Below are 27,320 nucleotides of genomic sequence, written 5' to 3' on the forward strand. Positions count from 1 at the left end.
GACTTACCAAATGAAAGTGCTGTCGACCTGCCAGCACTTTCATTTGGTAAGTCACATCATCTTTGTTTTTGGATATATATATATATATATATATATATATATATATATATATATATATATATATATATATATATATATATATATATATAATAACTTTATAAAAATACCAGGTACAATGAATCAAGAACATTAGAAACATATTACTATTTCTATGTAGATATGTACACAGTCACATGATTGATACAATAGAAAAAACTAGATGGCACATACTGATCACCGATATCTTTCAAAAAGATAACTATCTATTAAATAACAAATATTCATAGCTACCTTTCTAGTAACTGTAAGATGATATACAAACATTGGTATTCTAAGAAAATATTTTCCAAGCATTCTAAATATTGCTCTTCATATACAAGATCAATTTTTATTCCATAAAAATAGTGCACTCTATAATGTCAGATTTCATGTTTGGCATATGTATAGGCTCCAGGAGAAAAATGCTTCCTTCAAGCCTAAAACCCTTTCAATTATAAAAATGTGTACATTCTTAATGTTTTATCAAAATATGTTACACATCATTTTTAAAACAAGTTCATAAAGTATGTTCTAAAGTCAACAGCACAAAAAGCACACACATTCAGTCATAAAGTGTCAAACTTTCATTTGCAGGTATGTGGAACACCACATACACTGAACAGTTTGCAAAATACCTTTCTACAAAATTGCCAAACTTTATAAAAGAAAAGTATTCTTATACAGCTACGGAGTGAGTATGAATCTGTCCCCTTTAGCCAGAGTCCACAGAAACAGACACTGCAAACCCACAATTTACTCACAGTAATGTTCATGCTGCTCCACATCATGCTAAGATGCTAACACCACTGCCTGCAATGGCTTAACATCTGCAGTCAAGGAGTGTCGTCACTTTTACTCACAAAAGCTGTGTGCAATGTCCAATGCAGTAGGGTGATGTGGTTATCAAGTTTCATATGAGAAAGATAGAAAGAGAGAGAGAGAAAATCCACTGAAATTGTGGGGAATTGCAACTGACATGAAAATATGAAGGGCAGGAGAGATCAATACCAATGACATCAGATGGATGAGGCAGGAATGTGTCACGGAACCATCATCAGGCTGTGGTCCTCACAAGAGTTTCATACATACAATGGATAGTGTAAATCGAACTTTGTTCTGAATTTAGCAATCCTTCAACAGAGTTTGGAGTCCAACAACATCGTCATGTGAGTTGGGCATAAACTTGTCAGGAAAAATCAATACTTTCCCAATGAAGTGATATAATTATTTAAATAATTCACACTCTGTTTAGGATCTCTTGTGTTCAGTAATTAAAGCTCGAGTCTTGCCACTTAATCCAGAGTTCGCTAGGTGCTTGGAATGTGGCAAAATGTTCGAGACATTATAAATAAAATTTTCATACATACATAATAGAAACAAATACAAACAATATATAACAAATTCCACAAAATTCTCTATACACACATTTTCAAATGTTCAGCTCATACATTTCATTTCATGTGCTAAATCTTTTAATCTATCTTAAGTGAAAGCTAATCACTGAGTAACAATACATGTTTTGACTTCAATATATTAAAAATTGTACTGTATCCACAAAGGCAACATCTATTTATAATATAGGAACTACATAATATTATCATGTGATATTATGTCAATGACATTAGCCTGCAAAATAAAAAAGTGTACCATCTGAGTAGACTATTAGCAGTAACAAGAAGAATCTTCCCACAAATTTTTATTCAGTGTGGTTTCAGATCAAATATCTCTATCAGCAGTGGCTCAACATCACGTGGATTTACATCCAAGTACACTCTAACTAATTCATCATTTAGTCTATGCAACTCAGCAATCTTTTGTATGAGCTTCAGAAATGTAGATCGGGCTTCACATCCTGGATACTGGCTCTCTAGATACCGCCGCAACAAGTAATAGTATGAATTCTGTAAATAAGAGAAAACAACAGAAATTTTCAACAAACAATATTTTCACATGAAATAAACAAATACAAAGGAGTTAGTTTATAACCACATGTTCATGTAAGATTAATGCCACCTGAAAATTGGAATTATTAGAAGAAGGGCAATAGAACCATCTGTATTCAAAAATCTGATTCAGAATGATTAAAATAGGATTTCAGCCACAATTCTCTCACAATGGAATGGTCCAATTCGACATGTTGAAACCTGCCCTGACATTTTTCACACAGGAAGAATACACCGAAAGAAATGCACTGTCAAAATTTTAGTTGCTAAGGTGCACTGCAAGTATTTAAACAATATTTTAAAGTTACTCAGTTTTGATGCACAAAGAACACTTATAAACAGCAGTTTGTATTGCCTATCCTGCCTAGTATGCAATCAAATAAGCAGACACAGCTGTGATGAGAATGTGGTGCCACATAACATGAAGTTCCAAGTGCATACAAGCGAATTTTAAGCACTTAAACCATACCAAAATTGTCTCAAATCATCAATTTTTTTCAATAACTTGCAGTTCATATTGGCACTTAAACTGCTGCAGATGCACTTGTTACACAAGTGACTGGCAGAGGAAACAAAATCAAGAAGTCTACTATGTTACATTACAGACATCTTCCATCAGTCGGGACTTTAATTTGTTGACAAGAAATATTTTGTAAAAATTCCTGTAGTACACTTCTTATGACAATTTTCAAATAACTTCCGCGAATTCAGCCAGGTAACACTTTCAGCAACCGCTGATATTTCGGCGGGAGAACACCCCGCCATTTTCAAGGCAAACTGCAACGGACAGGCGGCATGTACGCCGAAATATCAGCGGTTGCTGAAAGTGTTACCTGGCTGAATTCCCGGAAGTTATTTGAAAGTTGTATACTCCAGGAGAAACTCAGGTCTCACATTCTTATGACAATTTTTGAAATGAATAAGGTATATTTTACAACAATGAAACAGTTCCTTTTTTAATCACTGCAGTTGTGACAATCTGTGAAGTGTGCACTGCATGACAAAAACAAACATTTTCCTTACAAGACACACCTAATAAAAGAAAAATTAATGCATTCAGGCACTTCACAGTAATTAACAGTTTTATTTAGACAGAAACAGGATAGATAAGAACTGGTCACAACCATTATTCTGCATTCTGTGCTGCATACCAGGAATACTTGCTCAAATCCACAACACATGATGATGCAAACTGACAATGCACAAATGACTGAAGTTTAACAACACTGTCACGCTGATAAATGTGAAATCACAAAGAGCTATTGGATATTTCACCATCCATCAATTTTCTGAAAACTGCTTTATACTGTAATTTTTTTTTTATTGAGGGGCTGAATCACATTATTAGTCCCACATGGAACCCAAATTATATTGACCGTCCTTTCATCCTCCTAAAGACAGACAGGTGGTGTTACGTTGAGGCCAAGAGTCCAACAAAAGCAATAAATTACTTTCTGCAACTGGTAAGAAGATATTTTGGATGTGGTATTTGGTACTGAAGGTTATTCCATTCCATTTTTTCCAGATTTTGCTACATCAGCTGCAAGAATTTTGTAATTAAACAGTGATTTTTGTAATTTGTTGCCTTAATTTGCCTTGAGATTTCTGAAGACAGATATAACGCTTTGGAAACAGTAATCCACTGATACTTCTCACTAGCACTGTTGTATATGAATGTTTCCTAGCATTCATCGACTGCACAAGCAACTCGTCTTTTCTTGCTCGAAATGATAAAGTGCAGTTTGCATGCAATTCTTGCATGAAATCTGACTGACTGTCTCTATTCACAGTATTTTAGGGAAGCTTTGAATTTGTCTTTAGTGCTACCTATCAGTGACATCTCCTGTACACATTTACTTGAAGTATACTTCACAGTTTTGCAATTTCCTTTTCCATATAGTTATCTGACTGCTTAATTAGGTCAAGGTAACATGGGAATCAGTAATTTTCATCTCACAATTCAGAGGGCCCAATCTCATAGATTTCTCTCAGTAATGGTGCACTGACACACAGTTTTCCAACAGTTTTTCCTTCACACTTTTGAATGTTTAATTTTGGCACATATTTCATACTCCGTGTAAATCTTTCTTGCATTTGTACAATTCACATTCAGATTTTACAAATAGAAACTAGCTTCACAGACACTTTAAATTTAAGCATTTTCTCCCTCCTTTGTCTAGCCAAAACATTCACAGCCTTTCTTTGTCACTGAAAGCTATTACCCTCCATGTCTTCTTTTGTCTTGGAAGGAACTGTATTTTAGGTCTGGACTTCAATTAGCACAGTAATCATTGTATCATCAGAGTTACTTCCTCTTTTTTCTAACGTTTCCACAATTTCTAATGAAATATTGACACCATTTGAATGAATGTCCAAGAAATTAACTAATAAATAACACTTATGCAGGACTTCAGGAGAAGTAGGTGATTTTGATTGTATACCACATTTTCATATTTCATCTTCCCATGGTTAAAAACATCAACTGGATGTCTTATTACTATGAAACTCTGGAACCTGCACCTAGACAGATGCTATTAGCATGAATTTATGAAGAAAACAAAGATAATTAATTTAGTTTCATCTCCACCATTAACACTTAGCAATATTGCAAAGGCAACTGCTAATTATTACAGACATTACATGACTTGCAAATAATACCTGTGAATAATTATGTCACAGAAACAATCAACAGATACTAAAATTCACTTTACTAATTATGACTGCATCGTGCTGTGTGATCTATTTACAATTTCAGGGTGGATTTAGATGATTCCCTAGTCAGTCACGAGATTGCTGTCTGATACAACTGGGAGACTGGAATTCTTTAGCAGAGGAGGGAAGCTACAAAGAATTACTGAAGAATTTCACCAAAGTGAAAGAAATAAGAATTCTGCAATAGGTTTTAAATGGCTGCAGTGAACATGGTTCTTCAAACTCAAGAAAATGTAAAATAAGACAGCATGTTCTTGCAGTGACATAAATTTATAAAATCTTCCTGGGCCTCCATCCACATCGTTGTTAAATTTCCACTTTATTCTGGCGAAACTATCAATAACAACAACAAAATTGGGAAACCTATTAAAGGTGGAAACAGCTAACATAACAGGGCATGTAAGGGTGACTGGGCCATAATGCTGCAATCACAAGTAATAGTCATCACTTACAATGCCAGTCACATAAGGCAAGGGTTACAAATATTCCTGACTTGAGTGTGTTGATTAATTTATCCATGATGTAATAGTGCTGAAAAATATTTATCAGGCAGTTCAGTATGAAACTAACCAACCAACCAACAGAGAAAGTACTAAATGTAGCTCAGGAATCGAACTTAGAAAATGCATTAGTCAGTCAGCTGCAACAACAAACAAAAATTGCAGCAGTGAACTCAGTGAGAACCCACTAAGATTTGCTACCATCAGAATCCAGTGAAACTCTTGTTAAGATATCTTGCAGCCTCAAAACTGTCAGTATCAGTGGCCACCACCTTGCCAACCAGGGACATATTATGGAAATTGTGAGCCCTCTCGACAGCAATCAACAGACACATTCCACAACTTTAACCATCAAGCAAACATCTGATATCATTCAGCAAGCAAAGCATTGAAATAAAATGCAAGTTTGTTTCCAAAGCAACATACAGACAAGTATCACACACAATCTCAATCTCAGTAGTGGCACAACTAGCACAAAGGACATTTTATCAATTTTCAGATTTAAAATCCAAGATACAATATTTCTGATTTCAACAGCAACACCTTTCAAAACCTTTAGGCAGCTCATGCAGTGAATTTTCCACACTTTTTGCATCAACCCTGGGATGTACTAACAAGACTGGCACCTGCATGTTTTTAAACCAACAGCAGTACCTAAATTTCACAAAGCCAAACAGATAATACATCTGCATCTATGAATACATCTACCTATATATTCGGAAAGCCAAAGCTACATCATATTCCACAACCATGTAATTGTGTGTGACAGAGGCAGTGCTTTCTGGTACTATCATTCCTCCTATCCAGTTTCCTTTGTTAATGGTGAGTGGAAGAATGATTGTCAGTAAGCCTATGTACTGACTCCAATTTCTTGAATTTTCTTGTTGGGGTCATTACGCGATATACAGGGTGATCAAAAAGTCGGTATAAATTTGAAAACTTAATAAACCACGGAATAATGTAGATAGAGAGGTAAAAATTGACACACATGCTTGAAATGACATGGGGTTTTATTAGGAAAAAAAAAAAAAAGTTCACAAAATGTCCGACAGATGGCACAGGACAGCAAAACTGCTACCGTGACAGGTGAGAGGTAGGCCAATATGTTACAGAATCGCATCATCCCTAGCCTGGCTGATAAACACCTGCTGGAACGTACGATGTTTATGCAGGATGGCGCTCCACCCCATATTGCTATAAGCGTGAAAGATCTCTTGCACGCATCGTTTGGTGATGATCGTGTGCTCAGCCGCCACTTTCGTCATGCTTCACCTCCCAGGTCCCCAGACCTCAGTCCGTGCGATTATTGGTTTTGGGGTTACCTGAAGTCGCAAGTGTATCATGATCAACTGACATCTCTATGAATGCTGAAAGACAACATCCGACGCCAATGCCTCACCATAACTCTGGTAATGCTTTACAGTGCTGTTCACAACATTATTCCTCGACTACAGCTATTGTTGAGGAATGATGGTGGACATATTGAGCACTTCCTGTAAAGAACATCATCTTTGCTTTGTCTTACTTTGTTATGTTAATTATTGCTATTCTGATAAGATGAAGCACCATCTGTCGGACATTTTTTGAACTTTTCTATTTTTTTAGTTCTAATAAAACCCCATGTCATTCCAAGCATGTGAGTCAATTTGTACCTCTCTATATACATTATTCTGTGATTTATTCAGTTTTCAAATTTATACTGATTTTTTGATCACCCGGTATGGGAGGAAGTAATATGTTGTCCATCTCTTCCCAGAGAGTGCTTTCGAGAAATTTCAATAGCAAATCACTGCATGAAGCACACCACCTCTACTGTAATATTTGTCAATGGAGTTCGTTGGGGATCTCAGTAATGCTCTTGTGCCATCTAGATAATCCCCTGTTGAAACAAGTCTCTCTCTCTCTCTCTCTCTCTCTCTCTCTCTCTCTCCCCCCCCCCCCCCCCCCCCCCCACAGCAGGCCTACCTTGTAAAGATCCCATTTTGATGATCACCACTCGCGAATCTGTCGAAAATGCACTTATAAACCACTTCCTTTGTGGATGAATTACATTTCCTTAAGATTCTTCCAATTAATCTCAGTCTTGCAACTGTTTTTCATACTATTTGTTATATGTGGCCATTCCACTTAAGGCTGATCTGGATAGTTCCTCCTACATATTTTACAGTAAATACTAGCTCCAGAAGTTCCTTATAATTTAAATTGTACAGTGGTGACTTTCTTTTCCTACGTATGCACAATATGTTATATATATATTTACTTTCAGGGTCAACTGGAAGAGCCTGCACCATTCATCAATCCTCTGCAAGTCATTCTGTAAATCAATACTGTCTTCTGGTGTTGCTATTTTGTTACAGACAACAGCATAATCTACAAACAGTCTTAAGAAGCATCCAACAATTTCTACTAGATCATTTATATACACAGTAACCAATGAAGATTCTACACTCTTCTTTGGGGTACTCCAGAAATTACCTTCACATCTGTCAATTTTGAACTATTAAGAGTGAAGTGTTGAGCTCTATCTGCAGTAACGTCTATAATTCAGTCACAAATCTGGTCTGATACACAATAAGCTCATATTTTTTCACTAAACGGCAGTGCAAGATGGTGTCAAATGCCTTCCTGAGGTCAAGTAACACGGCATCAATCTGAGCACTGTTGTCTACAGCACTAAAGACCTCTTGAAGGAATAGAGCAAGCCAAGTTTCGCAAAATCTTTGTTTGCAGAATCCATGTTTGCTTTTATAGAGGAGACTTTCGTTCTTGTACATCATAATCCTTGAGCATAAAACTTGTTCTTTGGTTCTACAACAGACTGATGAGGCCTGTACTTGGGTTAACCTGTCCTGTTGCCCTTCTAGAAACAAGGGATGACTTGCACTTTTTTCCACTTGCTGGGTACTCTTTGTTGCTCCAGTGATCTACAAAAAACTGTAGAAGGGGACCAAGTTCTTTTGTACAATCTTTTTAAAATGTTATAGCTATTTCATCTAGTCCTGATGCCTTTCCACTACTACGGAACTGTAGTTGTTTTTCTGTTTCATGATCGGTTATCTAAATACCTGCCATTTTGACATTTGTAGAATGGTTGAAAGGTGGGACTGTGTTACAATCTTCCGCAGTGAAACAATTCTGGATGACCGAATACAGTATTTCGGCCTTCTCTCTGTTCTCTTCCATTTTTGTGTTAGAATGGTCTCCAAGTGAATGAAAAAATGATTTCGAACCACTTTTTGCTTTACAGTTTTTGCTCAAAGCAGTTGGCAATATTTTACTTTCAAAGTCGCTGAATGCTTCTCTCATTGCTCTCTTAATGTTCACTTTCATTTCATTAAGCTTTTGCTTGTCAGCTAAGTTTTGACTTCTCCTGAATCTGACATGAAGCTCTCGTCGTTTATGGAGCAGTTTTCTAACATCCCTACCAAATCACAGTAGGTCTTTCTCACCCTTGAAGACCTCGTTCGGAATATACTTATCAATAGGACGAGGAATTCTGCCTTATGCAAGACACCTTTCCAATTTCGTTTTACCCATTGAAAAGGTGTCTTGCATAAGGCGAAATTACTCGTCCTATTTTCATAGCAAACATGGACAAGAGGATCATACTTATTTAATACATACTGAATGATGCTTTTGACCTTTTTTGTTTCATTTGTGCTCCTCATCTTCATCCTCATCATTGAATATTTGATGCTGACAACTCAGTCTGCAATTTGTATCCTGTCACTCTTGTGAAGCAAAATATTTCTTCCTACCTTTCTTAACATTCCTTGCAAAACCTGTAGTTTTAGTTGCTATCACAGCCTTATGATCACTGATGCCTTCCTCTACATTAACTGATTCAATAAATTTAGTTTTGTTTGCTGCTAGGTGGTCCAAGATATTATCTTTATGAGTTGGTTCTGTATCTGCCCAAACTTAATTTTCAAACGAGACATTCAGAATAATGTCACACGAATCTGCATCTCTGGCACCAGTTTTGATCGCATGAATCTCCCAATCTATTACTGACAAGTTGAAATCATTCTTATTACAACAGCATGAACAGGAAAAATATAACAATATTCTGTAGGTTCTCCATGAGCCGCTCTACCACTACAGCTCCTGACCCAGGCGATCTATATTACCATTTTTGACCAATTTGATGCTTAACTTCTCCCTGATTAATTCAAATTCAGGATCTGTGATAATATTGCTAGATATTATCAAGTTCTTTATTGCAGCAAATTTGCCATCACCAATGGCAACTAGCCTATCCTTATGACAAATATTCCAAACTGAAAATTTGCTTTTCTTTTCAACCAACTTTCTTTCCCTGCTACTATCTCAGCATTATAACCTTCAGAACCTTCAATAAGGAATATTAATTCTAGGACCTTCCCTCCGATACTCCTGCTATTTATTAATATCATACTAACCTTTTCTACAGCCCATCTGCAAGAACAAGTATCTCCTGAGAACACTGCAGCTGACGTAACTTTGATTTTGGCAGGTAATTCATCTCTGATCGTAAGGGGAGGAAGGGGTGGGGGGGGGGGGGGGGAGGGGCGTTCTCTAACCTAAAAAACCCCCATATGCAAGCCACATGTATCCTGCTATCCTAGTAGCTGCTTCCTGCATGTAGTGCATGGCTGACCTGTTAAGGGGAACCCTAAAATTTTCCACCCGATAGCAGAGGTCAAGAAATTCCTATCTAATACCGTTGCAGAATCGTCTGAGTCTCTGGTTTAGACCATCCACTCTGGTCCAAACCAGAAGATAACAATAAACCCTGAGTTTGATGCTACAAATAGACAGCTTAGCCTGCACCCAATGCTTGTTGCTTTCTCCAAATCAGCCATTCAATGAAAGAAGCTGACAATGACATCAGAAGCCAAGTGGCAGGCATCATTCATGCTGACATGTGCCATTATTTGCAGCGGGTGCACCCAGCACTCTCAATAGCTGCCGTCAGAACCGCCTCCATGTCATGGAGAAGACCCCCCAAAAATTACCGAGCGCACACTGGCATTCTCTCCTGCCCTGCATGCTATTTCCCTGGGATTCTATCATCCGCCTAACATTGTAACTCCCAACAGCTAACATACCCATCCTCTGCATTTGTCCAGATTAGATAGGAGATTGTCCAGATTAGATAGGAGAGGGCAACCCATTCTCCCTGTGTCCACTCATTACAAGCACACTCCCTATTCATATCATACTGTCTAAAAAAATTATATACAATCTCAAAATAAACAAACAAAGCAGTAAAGAGTAACTTTGAAATTACTGTCTGACCCCGCAAAAGAGTAAATTACCTGACTGGTGCCACCGAGGTTGAAATGTACACAAAATCTAATGAGGAGAATAAACACTAAACTCTGTTCTTCAGCATTCTCACTATAGCCTGGGACCACAACATCCGCACACTCTTAAAACAGATAAAAATTTGTCTACTGAAAATGGATGTTATCAACAGTTAAGTTTTACTAGACTCTCTGCTTACCTGAAAGCTACTGCAGGAATTGAATATATAAACTCCAGTGCACCAATGCTTTGTGCTAACATGAGATTTAAACATAGAGACATGGCATGGTGCTTCTAGCAGCACAAAATTGCACAAAGAATCAACTCACACAAGGATATACAGCAATACAGGGCTTAACAACTCACTGATTTTGAGCTTAAGCACTCAAGCCCGCTCACACACTTGCTCACGAGCAAAGCAGTTGCAGCATGGTGGGGAGTGAAGAAAACGTGCACAAACCACATGGTCATGACAACACAGCAGCAGTGCCAGCTATGAAATAGACGAGGATCAGTTTTCAAAGGGGAGCCATCTAATAAGAAATGGCGAGTTGGCATTGTGTAGCACCGACAATGTCTTCGCACTTCAGTCCCACAAAAATATGGGTTTGCAAAATTTTTAGTGCATCATAAGATGCTGTATACTTTCAGGACGTTCAATTTACAAAGATGCTACATACCTTGTCATGTCACAGAGTACGGAAATGGAAAATTTGAGGGAGATGAGCATGTATAAGAGAAACTTAAAAGAAGGCCCCCTGAACAGAGAGAAGAGGAAGAAACCTCAAGTCAGTGTGATGTTCCAATGAGCTACAAACCTGCACTACTTTTAGCAAAGTCCATGCACCCTTTCACAAATGATAATTTAATAAAAGAATACTTTGCTACTGCAGCTGAAGATTTATGTCCATTTCAGGAAGAACAATTTCATGTGATGCCATTATTAAACATGACACTCATGCATCCCACACAGATTATGGCAGAAGTTGTTCAGAGCCAGCTTCAAAAATATTTGTAAACAATTTTTTTCCATTGTCTTTAGCACTCTATGAAAGTGTAGTTACCACAGACACATAGTTAACATGACATTCTTAGCTGTATTCAAGAAAGCATAGAACATGCAGTTTTTTTGGGGAACTTATTAGTTTGATTGTGTGTGTGTGTGTGTGTGTGTGTGTGTGTGTGTGCGCGCGCGTGCAGACACAACGCTAATCTTGTTGTGAAAAAAAAAAATCAGGATTCCCAATGCAGCAGAATGGGAAAATTTAAAGGCTTCCAACACACCATTTGCACTGATCTGCAGCTTGAAGTAGTTGATCTGTAATGTGACAGGGAATATAAATACAATCTAGATTTCTTCAGCATTTCCTTCACAGGTCTTCACTTGGCTCCCCACTCCATTCGTTGTGACAATGCAGAGGGCACAGCACTCACTGCTCACAGGCCTGTGTGCACCATCTGCTCACAGAGCACAGTTTCTCTGAGGCCCCGCACTAAGATTTACGTAAAAACAAATTGCTAAATGTTAATCTAAACACTAAAATACACAGATATAGTTCACTTCTTACCAGAAGTACATGCAAAAAAAAATCACAAACTAAACTGCTACTGTTGCTGCTACCACCACTCCAGTCACATCCACTTGTCTCAACGTCTCCTACTGGACTTACTGTCAGTGCCCTGTAGTCAATGGTCACTCTGCAGTGCATGGTTGAAGATACTTGATACCTGTATTACATATTTCATGTCCTATTTTATTGGTGCAATGAGTGAGGAAAACCTGACAATCTATTTGCCTCTGCACGCACCCTTGTTTACTTATTTTCTTCTCATTATCCCTCCCTGATATGGTGGCAGCATGTGCTGCACAGTCTATTTCAAACACAGGTTTAATACTTGCTTCTATCATTAATTAATTTCAAAGAAACTGGACAGATTTCCTCCCACAATTCACTCTAGAGCCCAGACTGGGACTTAGATCAGTACAGCACAACAGGTGTCATTGCAAAAGAGGGGCAAATCGAAAAATTTTAACTTTGCATTGGTGCTACACAGGAAAAATAATAAGTAATCTGTAAAATAATAAGTGGTGTTTCTAAGATCACCCAGTCATGATATAATGGTCACATTTTGTATGGTCTCTGTATTTTCATGTGTGCCCATCAAAGATTAGTCCTTTGACAGAGCAATTCCAGACAGTTAAGCACATACTGACATCACCATATTTATTATATGACACACAGTATTTTTACAAGATGGACAGTGATGTGATAGGAACCTATTTAGTCTATCCATAAGAAACATTTATAAGAAGAAGATAAACATGAAACCAGTATACACTAATTATTTTTATCATTATATCGATAAAATCTTTGTTATCTCGCTCCATGTGTAAAAAAGTGGTTGAGACTTTGAACACCTGAACCACATTCATGAATACTTGTCAAATTCAGAACGGAGGGTTAGAGAGAACACATTCTTATTCCTTGATGTCATCAGCCACATGAACATAACTGGTTGTCTCGGATACAGCATTTATAAGCAACTCCCCTCCCAATCACACAAAATTTAATCAGTATGTTTTCTGCCATCAGTAACTGGTACAGAAAAGCACTGTTCTGACGACACTAATGCACCATGAAAAAGCCATCTCAAATATTAAAAATCTGTGACAAGAAATGAGGCTCCTTTCTGGTTTTCTGTTAGTGGTAGGCCTAAGTTCGTCAATTCAAACCACTGATACAATTTTGACATGAATAATCCATGTGCTTCACACAGCTAGAAGCCCAAGAAGATTTTATAAAGAGAACAGTGATTGACAAAGAGCCAAACAGTGTCAGTAGACTTCCAAAAAGCCTTAAATAGTGAATAAAGGGGATTAACATGCATACTATCCTGAACTAAAACACACACATGACCTTCAATAGCTACAAATCCAACATTTTAGAAATAAAAGTGAAATATCAAGCAATCTTGGTTACAGTGAAGGGAAGTGTAGTGGGCAGATGCACTATGTTGTCACTGTACTGCAACTTTTATGACATGAAGCAATAACTCAAGTGAAACTGTTGTAGAAAGTAAGGCATGATTACACACAATAAACTGAGCAAAGAAAACAACAGGAGACTAGTCCAAGCAAAAAAGAATTTTCTTCAAGAAAACAACTTGCACAAAAATGAATAACTTTTCTTAAACACTTAGTGTGGAACACAATAACGCATAGGAAGTGGAACAAGCAGCATTGGAAGGACCATACGTGTGCTCAACAGCGAGGTTATCAGTGCTGCAGCACGGGATCTCCAGAGAAGCTTACTAGAAGGTGTTTCAGAAGTATATTGAGAATTAAGTTGACAGACCAAGTAGTAAATGTTGGGTTACTGGAAGGAAGAGGCAAAGAATGAAATCTTTGGAAGATCACAACAAGCCGGTTCAACTAAACACAACATCTGATAAGCCACCCATGAATATTTATTTTGGCACTGGGAAGAGGAGCAGAATGGTACAGTTGTAGCAGCAGACAAAAATTAGAGTATGCAAAACAGTTAATTGATGACTTTGGTCATAGGAGGAATGCAAAGTAAAAATATTACCAGAAGACAACATGACATTATGATGAAGCAAGCTGGGATCGTTCTTACCTCCCCCTCTTCTTTAGCCATCTGCCTCCTTAAATTGTTTTTTTCATTTTTAACTAATTACCATTAACATACGTGAGTATACTCTGCATTTTCATAAAAGAATATAATACCAGATCTAATTTTGTGCTTAGTTTTATGTATGCAATTGATTTTCTAATTTATTTTGACTATTCCTAGTTAGTATCTTTTGTTCTAGGATGAAATCATTAATTGTTTCGTAACTTAAATTCTATTGTTGAATTATAAACAAATATAAATTCTGTACTAATTATAAACGTTTGGAGGAAAAACTAATAGCATTCTTTAAGTATGTTATACCTTTGTATGATTATGGACTATTTCTGTTTAATCATTTGTTTCATTTATATATAATGAAATCAAGTATGATGTTAATAGCTTATTGTATGACACACCCAATACTCTCAGCTGAATTTTCAGCTGGAGTCCATGGGCAAAGAATAAATAAATAAATAAATAAATAAATAAATTTATTTGCTCTATTCAGAAACATTTTAGTGAAGCCAGCTCTTAATTAATTCCAAGTAATTACTAGTTTTGTCCAAAGTATTGTTTGCGTAACTAAAACTGTTTATTTCACCATTTAAAAAATAATTCGGCCTATTTCTTGAAGCAGAAGAAACTGTTAAAAAGACGGAATTTTTTGATGTATTCAGTTAATTTAATGAGTTAAGTTTTAATTGTGATTTCTGTAAATTATGCATCAAACAATGTGTAGTTTCAGTGCCTATTATTGTGGTGATATATAAGGGCCAGATTTTTGGTGCTGAGACAGTCAGTCCACGGCTGAGTTTCAGACGAGGACCCCGTCTTGGTTAGATCAACGACAATGCATCAACTTAACTGTGAAATAAGTGTAAGACAAATAGGCTGTGAGTTAAAACAATGATAGTGTCTGTTCAATATGTACTGTATTATTCTGCAAGAACTGTGAACTGTGTGGTTAGGTTTTTACTGCTCATAGATATTCCAACAGTAAACTATTGTAGCAGTATGTTGATGTTTGCTTGCAACAGGATGGGGGGGGGGGGGAGGGGGGGGGGGTTGTGAACATTGAAAGTAAAGAACCGTGAGACACAAATGTGTACCTGTCGGCTACATCATTTAAGGTAGTCAGTGCTGAAGTTCCACCCCCCATTTTTCAGCCAGTATAGCAACGCAGTACGTCAACACCGAGGACAATCAATGAGGAAATAAAGCAGGCAAATGTCAAAACATGGAGGAGAACATAGAGTTATAAAAAAAGTAAACCGACAGACTATTACGCTATGTTTTAGCTTTCCAAATAACATTGTCCTTCAAAACCAGAGTGGAAAAGAGTTTATCACAAAAAAGTTAGGAAATGTAGTAAGGCAAGCTCTGGCAGAATGTAAATACTTTAACAGTACTGGAACCCACTCATACATGGCTAGCAAAGTTTTTATTCTTTTCTGTATGCCTGCTGACAATTCTATACTTTTACTATTCAGTGGGTAAATGGTAAAACAGAATAATTTGTCCAAAATAATGTACCAAAATGTACAAAGCATCTATAGAATAAAACAGGGGTCTCCTAATTATTAGACCACGAGGGTCACATATCAAGTTCTAAAACTCAGTGTGACCGGGTAAAACATTTTCTCAGAAGTTCAAGAAGATAATTATAATGAAATTTACTGTAATTAATGCAAACTCACTATTCAGTGAAAATCTCAAGTACACTTTATTACTCTTTAGTAAACTTAATGAGATATATGCAGTTTATCTTTTCAATCCAAAAGCTCTACCTCACTCTGTTGTGTGAATGAAATAGTCTGTAAATATCCAATGGTATTTAGATACTGTAAATTTCAGCAATGAAAATGTTTGTTCACATTTGTAGGTCATGGAAAACCCAGGTAACAAACTTTGTGCAAAGTCTTTGATCTAGGTGTAGTTGTCTTCTAAATTTGTACTTCACTGGGTCATAAGCTTGCACAGAAATGAGTTCCATTTGCTGTACTGCCTGAACATCTACCAGTCCACAAGAAAAGAGGTCCTGGAAAATTTGTAGTTTCTTGGAATGAGTATCTAAATCTGAGAACCATGACAACAACTCTTTCTTCAGATAACCAAGATGTTCCATTGCAAATAAAAGTGGAAAACTTGAACCACACCCACCATTCAGTGACAGACAAATAGTGTCGTGTAAGAAAATTTTCTGTCTGACATTGTGTCTAAAATGTATCTGTTACTGTTTGAAAGCTTTAACATGTGTGTAAAGATCACAAGGAATACTGTCCTCCCCTTGGAGTTTTTTTATTCATTTCATTCAAATGGAAAGCAACATTAGCCAAGGAAGCTAATTTCCATAGCCATTCTTTGTCTGACAGGACTTCCATAGGATTGTTCTTCTCACTTATAAATATTTCAAACTCTGTTCTCAAAGAACAGAAGCACGACAAAATTTTACCACAGTTAACCACCTTACAGGTGTGTGGTATGAGAGATCAATTGACAAAGATTCTACATCTTTTAGCACATATCTACTGACTTTGCAAAAAGTGTTTCCTGATGAACTACACAGTACATTCTGGAGTGTTTGGTAACATCATTGGCTTCATATTCTGAGTTTAGTCTTCCAGTGAAACCTGAATATTTGCCACACACATGGGGATGGATGAAAATATAGAACACAAAAAGAAAACAACACAATGCCATGCCTAATACAATGAAGGAAAACTGTTAGCATTCGAAACAGTTTCCAGTCATCTCAGAATGGATAAATACAGTTCCTGTACGGTTGTAAAGGTTATCTTACACCATTTGTCTTACAAAATACTGCCAGGTTCAGGTAAGAGTGATGGAGGTGAATAGCGACCACGCATCTTCTCTCCATAACAAACCACAAAGGCTCAAAAATATTGAGATCTTGTGACTGTGGCGGCCCACGGAGATGTTCACAAAACTAGTCCTGGACAATGTGAGCTGTCTGAAAAGGGGCCGTGTCATCTTGGAACACAACATCCCCCATGTGGAACAAACACTGTAGCATGTGATGGATCTTAGCAGCCAAAATGCTCACACGATCGTCGGCTGTAATGTGACCTTGCAGAGCAATAATGGTGGTCATGAAACATCACAATATGACTGCTCAAATCATCAGCAAACCAAACCCCCGCACCCTCACCATGTTTCATTCTTGGTACATAAAATCACCCAGAAATTGGGAACCGTGTGAAAGAAGTCACATGCAATCAAATGACTTTGTTCCATTGCACCACAGTCTAGGGTTTATGGCTTCATTCTCCTGTTACGGGCATTTGCATCACTGATGAGTAATTTTGGAATTCCAGCTTGTGCTACAAGTCTCTGCTTCGGGAGCTCCCTTCATATTTTTTTGGTGTTGACAGAATTTGCGAGTGTGACATTCAGTTTTCCAGTGACTTGCAGCTGTTGTCTTCTTATTTTTTCGTCACAGTCATCTTCAGTGATCATCTACCATGCTCACTTAACACACACTTCCATCCACATTGTGACTTAGCCTCTAGAATCAACAAACTGCTTGGCTACTTCACAGCAAACATAAACATAGCCAAAGCCTTGCAGACAAACAAAAATTACGCGAAGCGAAATTTAGTGTGAGGAGGGCTATGCGAGAGGCGTTCAATGAATTCGAAAGTAAAGTTCTATGTATTGACTTGGCAGAAAATCCTAAGAAATTTTGGTCTTATGTCAAAGCAGTAGGTGGATCAAAACAAAATGTCCAGACACTCTGTGACCAAAATGATAGTGAAACACAGGATGACAGACTAAAGGCCAAAATACTAAATGTCTTTTTCCAAAGCTGTTCCACAGAGGAAGACTGCACTGTAGTTCCTTCTCTAGATTGTCGTACAGATGACAAAATGGTAGATATAGAAATAGGAGACAGAGGGATAGAGAAACAATTAAAATCGCTCAAAAGAGGAAAGGCCGCTGGACCTGATGGGATACCAGTTCGATTTTACACAAGAGTATGCAAAGGACCTTGCCCCCCTTCTTGCAGTGGTGTACCGTAGGTCTCTAGAAGAGCTAGCGTTCCAAAGGATTGAAAAAGGACACAGGTCATCCCCGTTTTCAAGAAGGGATGTCAAACAGATGTGCAGAACCATAGACCTATATCTCTAACATCGATCAGTTGTAGAATTTTGGAACACGTATTATGTTCAAGTATAATGACTTTTCTGGAGACTAGAAATCTACTCTGTAGGAATCAGCATGGGTTTAGAAAAAGACAGTCGTGTGAAACCCAGCTCGCGCTATTCGTCCACGAGACTCAGAGGGCCGTAGACACGGGTTCACAGGTAGATGCCGTGTTTCTTGACTTCCGCAAGGCGTTCGATACAGTTCCACCACAGTCGTTTAATGAACAAAGTAAGAGCATATGGACTATCCGACCAATTGTGTGATTGGATTGAAGAGTTCCTAGATAACAGAACGCAGCATGTCATTCTCAAAGGAGAGAAGTTTTCCGAAGTGAGAGTGATTTCAGGTGTGCCGCAGGGGAGTGTCATAGGACTGTTGCTATTCACAATATACATAAATGACCTTGTGGATGACACCGGAAGTTCACTGAGGCTTTTTGCAGATGATGCTGTGGTGTACCGAGAGGTTGTAACAATGGAAAATTGTACTGAAATACAGGAGGATCTGCAGCGAATTGACGCATGGTGCAGGGAATGGCAATTGAATCTCAATGTAGACAAGTGTAATGTGCTGCGAATACATAGAAAGATAGATCCCTTTTCATTTAGCTACAAAATAGCAGGTCAGCAACTGGAAGCAGTTAATTCCATAAATTATCTGGGAGTACGCATTAGGAGTGATTTAAAATGGAATGATCATATAAAGTTGATCGTCGGTATAGCAGATGACAGACTGAGATTCACTGGAAGAATCCTAAGGAAATGCAATCCGAAAACAAAGGAAGTAGGTTACAGTACGCTTGTTCGCCCACTGCTTGAATACTGCTCAGCAGTGTGGGATTCGTACCAGATAGGGTTGATAGAAGAGAAAAAGAAAATCCAACGGAGAGCAGCGCGCTTCGTTACAGGATCATTTAGTAATCGCAAAAGCATTACGGAGATGACAGATAAACTCCAGTGGAAGACTCTGCAGGAGAGACGCTCAGTAGCTCGGTACGGGTTTTTATTAAAGTTTCGAGAACATACCTTCACCGAAGAGTCAAGCAGTATATTGCTCCCTCCTACGTATATCTCGCGAAGAGACCATGAGGATAAAATCAGAGAGATTAGAGCCCACACAGAAGCATACCGACAATCCTTCTTTCCACCAACGATACGAGACTGGAATAGAAGGGAGAACCGATAGAGATACTCAAGGTACCCTCCGCCACACACCGTCAGGTGACTTGCGGAGTATGGATGTAGATGTAGATGTACTTTTGTTACATAAGCATCCATCATACGAGCATCAACAATTTTCCCATGTTTGAAATCACGTATCTCTGACATGAGGTGCTCACAACTATGCAAAACACTTATGATCACAACTGACATAACATACTGAGGACGTTGCAAATGTGCCATTTGTGGTCAAAGAACAGCACAACCTGCAGGCTTGGCTAGCAGAAACAATTCTACAGCTGTAATTGAAAGGCAGCTTTTAATCAAACTATGTAACTTGCGTTTCTTTGTAGTGGTGTTAAGTATTGTATTCCTTCAAAACATCAATAACTTTGTTGTACATAACACATAGTGGTCTGTTGTCTTCCTCTATAATGAAATATTAAATGGCCCATGTTCTGTTTAAGATAAGGCCACCACCTATTCATTGTTCTATTTTGAGTTTACACATACTTAAAAGAAAGACAACTGGAAATAAGAAGAGATACAAAAGAGCTGGAGGAATTGCATGTTATTTTTTAAAAAATTGCTGAAGTGTTAATTGGATTAAATTCCTTTGTGAGCCAAATGTGGCCTGCAGGTCATATTTTGGAGACGCCTGGAATGAACTATGGATACTATTAACAAGGCAAAATTTTTGTCTCATCTAAATATTCACACTTGAAATTATTGCCGTCTGATAAATTTCAACGTTTCGATTCAATGAACAACAATCACTCATCTGTTAATCAAAATCCCATACTTCAAACAGGAAAAAGGTTATTGACAACCAAAAAATTTGCTTCAAAAAATGTATCTGGGAAATGTATAATGTTAACACTGGTGAAAGTTTTGAAGACCCTATATTATTGTATGCAAAAGAAAAGAATCAATTAAACAACAAATAGTAGTCACAGAAAAAACAGTATGTACACATGGTACTGAGGACAAAAAATTATATGATTGAAGTAAATGTGTACTGAACAGGGCCAAAAATATACAAAAACAATAACCTTCACATTTTTCAATAGCAAAAATGCACTGTTAAAAATGTTGTTTTCAGAACATATGTCAACTTTGTTAATTTTGACAAACATTACAAGCTTACTTTTTTCTAGGCATACAGTACAGTACTCTGAAATGATTTTGCACACAGTTTCATTATGAATATTCTACAATGAACCTTGGTTTTAAGAACTTCAGACAAAATCTTGAATTCATCCGATAAACCTGATTGATGATAAACAGAAATAAATGTCATACAGTTGTAGACACACAGTGTGAGTGACGTAAGATGTAACACCAGTTTTACTTCGCAAGTGGTTCCAGATATCGAAACAAGGTTTTTGGCACATGATTGTATACTAAGAGGAACAGACTTTTCTTATGCGATAAATAGTTAATTATTGTATCAATCAAATTAGTGAAGCTAGCATGATTTTTTAAAGAGAACAATACACTTTTTAACAGCATCTGAAAGTGCTCAAATAGACAGGTGTACCAATATAATCTTGTTGATTTTGAGGCTGAACCCTTCACAAAAGAATCTGAAAAATATTCTAAAACTGAAAGGCAGGTCAGCCAGAATCACCTATTGTGTTTTAAACATGCTCATGCCATGCTGTGTTGTTGCATCAATCCTTTCGATTGTTTACATGCCTGAACTGCAGAACTGGCAGAAATGGTGTTGTCTATCAGCAGGTCATTTCTGCTTCAACATTACTTGCATGCCAAAATATACACCAATGACAAGAAGTTAGACATGCTATTTTTATATGATGAATGTCAAAGAAATGCTGTATAAATGGTACAGTGGTAAAGAGACATCTATCCTGAACTCTGCTGTCCGTCGCACCAGGCACTTGCATGAATTATTTGGTCATTAGTGCAAACAAGCAGCTTCAATGTCTGACAGAGCAAATGAAGAAGCTTTTCTGGCTACATTGCTTAGCAATCTGCATGACAGTGAGAGATGTAGTCCCAAGGAATGTGTGATCAGCCAGAAAGTGTCATTCGCATTTTGTGTTGACATAAATTCCATCCTTATAATCTGTCACTACATCAGGCACTCAGAGGATGTGAATTTTGAATGTCCATCTGCTCTGCATCAACTGGGAGATGACACTACATTTTTCCAAGATGTGCTCTTTACTGGCACAGCTACGTTTACAAATCATGATAACGTAAATTTTCAACAATAGCTTTGTTGAACATCAATGACTATAGAGCAAAAAAATATGGTGCAGCATTATACAAAATTCCATTGTGGGACCTTACTTTACCCCAGAGATTTTAAATGCAAATAAGACTGCACAGTTGCTTATGAACATTATACCTGTTCTCCTACAAAAGGGAACCACTGGAAAAGCAACAGTGTATGTGGTTCAAACACAATGGCTGTCCAGTGCAGTCTTCCTGTGCTACAATGCAAATACTGAATGAAGAGTTTCCTGAATGTTGGTTAGAACAGAAAACAGCAGTACAATAGCCGAGCAGGTGCCCTGATTTGACTCCTCTCGATTTCTTTTTACAGTGAGTGCTGAAAGCTGCAGTCTTCTCTTGATTTCTTTCTATGGTGAGTGTTGAAAGCTGCAGTATACCATGAAGCTCTATCTACATTACACAGCATACAGCATGCGCTGTCGAACTGCCACAACATGCAATGGTTTAACATAAAAAGAGAGATCCACCTGTGAAATCACACATGCCATATACCAGCTGTTAGGTAATCACTGTTCAACCTTTTATATCACGACAAGTACCGCCAAGTTATCAGTTAGGATGAATGGATATCCTTTGAGTCAATGTTAAACTGCTTCCGCACAGGTTTAAGTGACTTGTAAAACTATATTTCATAAACAAAAATATTTATTTTGTGGGCAAAACATCAGTCATTCTGAATAAAATGTATAGTTAAAAAATTATATTCCAACTAATTACAATGCCGAGTAGTATCTACAGATATCTGTCTGAAAGCAGGTGTTTTACATTTGAGAAGCACTCGGGCATCTCCACGTAAAGACAGGTGTATTATTATTATTTCTTTACTTTCTCAGACGTTAAGTCTGGTTAAAAATGGAAAGTGACGTGGACCTTGATCAAGCGTGACTTCCTTTTAACTGTATGGTATGTGTTATATTGCATTTAGGAATTTTCGGGTAATTGAACATGTATCGATAATTACAGGTTTCTGTAGTTGTATATATAAGTTTGGATGTAGCTGTATTGCATTGATGTACTGGTGGATATTGTGTGGTATGACTCCTGTAGTTGATAGTATAATTGGTATAATGTCAACCTTATCCTGATGACACATGTCCTTGACTTCCTCAGCCAGTTGGATGTATTTTTCAATTTTTTCTCCTGTTTTGTATATTTGTTGTATTGGGTATGGATATTTCGATTAGTTAATTTCTTCTTTTTATTGGTGAGTATGATGTCAGGTTTGTTATGTGGTGTTGTTTTATCTGTTATAATGGTTCTGTTCCAGTATAATTTGTATTCATCATTCTCCAGTACATTTTGTGGTGCATACTTGTATGTGGGAACGCGTTGTTTTATAAGCTTATGTTGTAAGGCAAGCTGTTGATGTATTATTTTTGCTACATTGTCATGTCTTCTGGGGTATTCTGTATTTGCTAGTATTGTACATCCACTTGTGATGTGATCTACTGTTTCTATTTGTTGTTTGCAAAGTCTGCATTTATCTGTTGTGGTATTGGGATCTTTAATAATATGCTTGCTGTAATATCTGGTGTTTATTGTTTGATCCTGTATTGCAATCATGAATCCTTCCGTCTCACTGTATATATTGCCTTTTCTTAGCCATGTGTTGGATGCGTCTTGATCGATGTGTGGCTGTGTTAGATGATCCGGGTGCTTGCCATGTAGTGTTTTCTTTTTCCAATTTACTTTTTTCATATCTGTTGATGTTATGTGATCTAAAGGGTTGTAGAAGTGGTTATGAAATTGCAGTGGTGTAGCCGATGTATTTATATGAGTGATTGCTTTGTGTATTTTGCTAGTTTCTGCTCGTTCTAGAAAGAATTTTCTTAAATTGTCTACCTGTCCATAATGTAGGTTTTTTATATCGATAAATCCCCTTCCTCCTTCCTTTCTGCTTAATGTGAATCTTTCTGTTGCTGAATGTATGTGATGTATTCTATATTTGTGGCATTGTGATCGTGTAAGTGTATTGAGTGCTTCTAGGTCTGTGTTACTCCATTTCACTACTCCAAATGAGTAGGTCAATATTGGTATAGCATAAGTATTTATAGCTTTTGTCTTGTTTCTTGCTGTCAATTCTGTTTTCAATATTTTTGTTAGTCTTTGTCTATATTTTTCTTTTAGTTCTTCTTTAATATTTGTATTATCTATTCCTATTTTTTGTCTGTATCTTAGATATTTATAGGCATCTGTTTTTTCCATCGCTTCTATGCAGTCGCTGTGGTTATCCAATATGTAATTTTCCTTGTTTAGTGTGTTTTCCCTTGACAATGCTATTTTTCTTACATTCATCTGTTCCAAAAGCCATATTTATATCATTGCTGAATACTTCTGTTATCTTTAGTAATTGGTTGAATTGTTGATTTGTTGCTGCCAGTAGTTTTAGATCATCCATGTATAGCAAATGTGTGATTTTGTGTGGGTATGTTCCAGTAATATTGTATCCATAATTTGTATTATTTAGTATGTTGAATAGTGGGTTCAGAGCAAGGCAGAACCAGAAAGGACTTAATGAGTCTCCTTGGTATATTCCACGCTTAATCTGTATTCGCTGTGATGTGATATTATTTGAATTTGTTTGGATATTAAGTGTGGTTTTCCAATTTTTCATTACTATGTTTAGGAACTGTATCAATTTAGGATCTACTTTATATATTTCCAAATTGATACAGTTCCTAAACATAGTAATGAAAAATTGGAAAACCACACTTAATATCCAAACAAATTCAAATAATATCACATCACAGCCAATACAGATTAAGCGTGGAATTTACCAAGGAGACTCATTAATTATTATTATTATTATTGGAGACTCATTAATTATTATTATTATTATTATTATTATTATTATTATTATTATCAAATCTAAGGAATTAAAACAGTACTTTCTTCCAGTGAATAGCACCATTTATCATTATGAAGTACGAATAACCGACAATTGTTCCAGCTTTGACAAGTAAGCAGCAAAAGCTGAGGGTTTAAATGGGAAACTACCTGACAAATTGCTTCCACAAAAACCTGAAAACACATATTTGAAATTGTTTTCCTAAGCCCCATCTGATGCTCCAGAAGCTAGCATGTGCTATATATCATGTAGTTGGATAGGTAATCTACTCGCCAAGTGGCAGCAAGGGAACACACATATAAGAGGTATTAAAGTTTGCAAACTTTCAAAGCCAGTGGCTCTTTCTTCTGAAAGAGGGGTTCAAGGGTAAGGAAGTAGAGTGAATGAAAAGAACTGGTGAGGTTTAGGACAAGGATCAGAGTTTGGGAAAGTTGCACAGAAACCCAGTTTGGGAAGACTTACCAGACAGGATGAGAAAGAAAGGCTGATTGTTGGGGACTGCACTGGACGAGATTTAAAAACTAGAGCTTAAAGGTGGGAGATAGGATAAGATGCAAGATAGAGATTACTGTGTGAACATCATGTGTAAGTTAATAAGTGCCAAAAGCTAAGAGCATTTTATGTACACAGGTGGGAGATAATGGTGAAAAATAGACAGTCAGAAAATAAAAGATGTAGAAAACTAAAAGGAAGTGAACAAAGGAATTGTTACTGTGAAGAAATGCTAGATGGTAGAAATTAATGTAAATTAAGGCCAGATGGATGGCAAGAACTGAGGAGTTGTAGCACCAGTCCCTACCTGTGGAGTTCTGAGAAATTGGTGTCTGGGGGAAGTATCCAGATGGCAAGTGTGATGAAACAAGTGTCGAGGTCAATACTGTCACGTGAGAGCACACACTGCAATGGGATATTGTGTGTTGCTTACACCCAATCATCCTTACTGATAACTTGGTGGTAGTCATGCCAATATAAAAGGCTGAACAGTGTTTATCTAACATCTGGTACACGACGTATGTCATTTTACAAGTGAATCTCCGTTTGGTACTATTATGTTTTGGCACTTACAGGGTTGGTATAGCTGGTGGTAGGAGGATGTATAGTGTAAGTCTTACAGTGGGGTTATCATGGGGGGTAGGAGCCATAGGATAGGAAGATGGATGAAGAAGGGGCATATGGTCTGACGATGATACTGCAGAGATTGGAAGTGCAATGAGAAGGGAGCTGCAGAGGAGCAGGAAGGGAAACGTCACTGTTGAGTTAGGTTTAGGAAGAGGTGGGATAGCTTTTGAGGTGAAGCAGTAGTTTAGGAGAAGGTGCGATAGCTAGGTAGTTTATTATGACAGTGGTGTTTCCCTTCCTGCCCCTCTACAGTTTCCTAAACAGTTTCACCATCAGCCACCACTCCTCTCCTACAACAGAGCTTGGCCAAGCTCCATAACATCCACCAGCCTTCACCATTGCCTCCCAGACCAATAACAACTCATGATCACAAGAACCAGCCACAACTGTACAGTGTTCTCAACCTCTCATCTAAAGCACTCACCCCTCCTGAATTATCTGTATTATCTGAGGGTCTCACTTTCAGCCCTAAACTTTCATTTAATTATGCTGCTTTGGTGAAGGATCTACTTTCCTTCACGCACAATGTCAACAGTAAATATCACTTTACAACTCAATCTCAAAATCATTCCAATGGCAAACCTGGCATTGAACCCTGCCTTTAATAGTCCCAACCATGATCCCAACTTGATCCATCACCACTAACTCAAAATCGTCCCTTACAAGCCTTCCAACAATTCCTCACATCCATAACTGCTTCACAACCCTTCCTCAGGTTCTTACAAAATGACCCTAACCTGTCCTCTGCAGAACTCCAGGCTCTTCAGTCCCTAAAAGCTGATGACTCCATCATTATGCTCCCAGCACCCACAGGATCTAACACTATTGTGATACTTGACTAATGGGAGTATCTATGTGAAAGTCTACGCCAGCTGTCAGACAACTATATGTACAGTATCTGCTATCAAGATCCCATCCCTGTGATTCAAACCGACCTGCAGTCACTCATTAAAATCTCAGTCCTTTTGAGGTACCTAACACCTCAGTCCACAGAACTTCTTATCCCACACAAACCATGCACCTCCACCTTTCACCTTCTTCCTAAGATCCAAAAACCCAATCGTCCTAACCATCCCACAGTTGCTGGCTTCAAAGCACTACCAAATGTATATTTGCCTTAGTTGATTAGCACCTGCAACCCTCCTATAATCAAAGACATCAACCATTTCCTAGATCGTCTGAAATCTCTGTCCGTCCCACTCCCGTCACACACTTGCTTGTCACCATTGATGCCACACAACTTACATCTCGGTGTACATGTTCTGTCTCCTGTTGAAAATTTCCTCAATCGGCACGTACCTGATTTCAGTCCTATGACACCCTTCCTGCTCACCTTAATCAACTTTGATGGCTCCTTCCTATGTTAACATTTCCATGGGCTGCAGTGGGGGCTCTACTGGGATCCATAAGCCTTTGGCCTCTGATTTGGTTTAGATACACTGATGACGCCTTTGCCGAAGGGACTCAAGGTGAGGCTGACCTATTAAAATTCTTGGAATCTCTAAATACATTCTCCTAATTAAATTTCACATGGTCGTATTCCAAATCCCATGTCACTTTCCTTGACGTTGATCTCATCCTTAATGGAGGTCAAATACACACTTCTG

General features: G+C 37.7%; 1 protein-coding gene across 2 annotated transcripts in view; it reads right to left on the minus strand.

Annotated features, from left to right (window-relative positions):
• Window positions 1–407: 407 nt before the first annotated feature.
• LOC126252095 (nuclear hormone receptor HR96-like) overlaps window positions 408–27,320 on the minus strand; it is a 128,416-nt gene continuing 101,503 nt past the window's right edge. For both annotated transcript variants that reach the window (XM_049952955.1, XM_049952956.1), the window contains one exon: window positions 408–1,979. In XM_049952955.1, coding sequence (XP_049808912.1) covers window positions 1,779–1,979 — 201 coding nt within the window. In that variant the 3' untranslated portion in view covers window positions 408–1,778. The remainder of the gene's footprint in view (window positions 1,980–27,320) is intronic.

Source organism: Schistocerca nitens, chromosome 4, assembly GCF_023898315.1.
Source record: "Schistocerca nitens isolate TAMUIC-IGC-003100 chromosome 4, iqSchNite1.1, whole genome shotgun sequence".
Lineage (NCBI taxonomy): Eukaryota > Metazoa > Arthropoda > Insecta > Orthoptera > Acrididae > Schistocerca > Schistocerca nitens.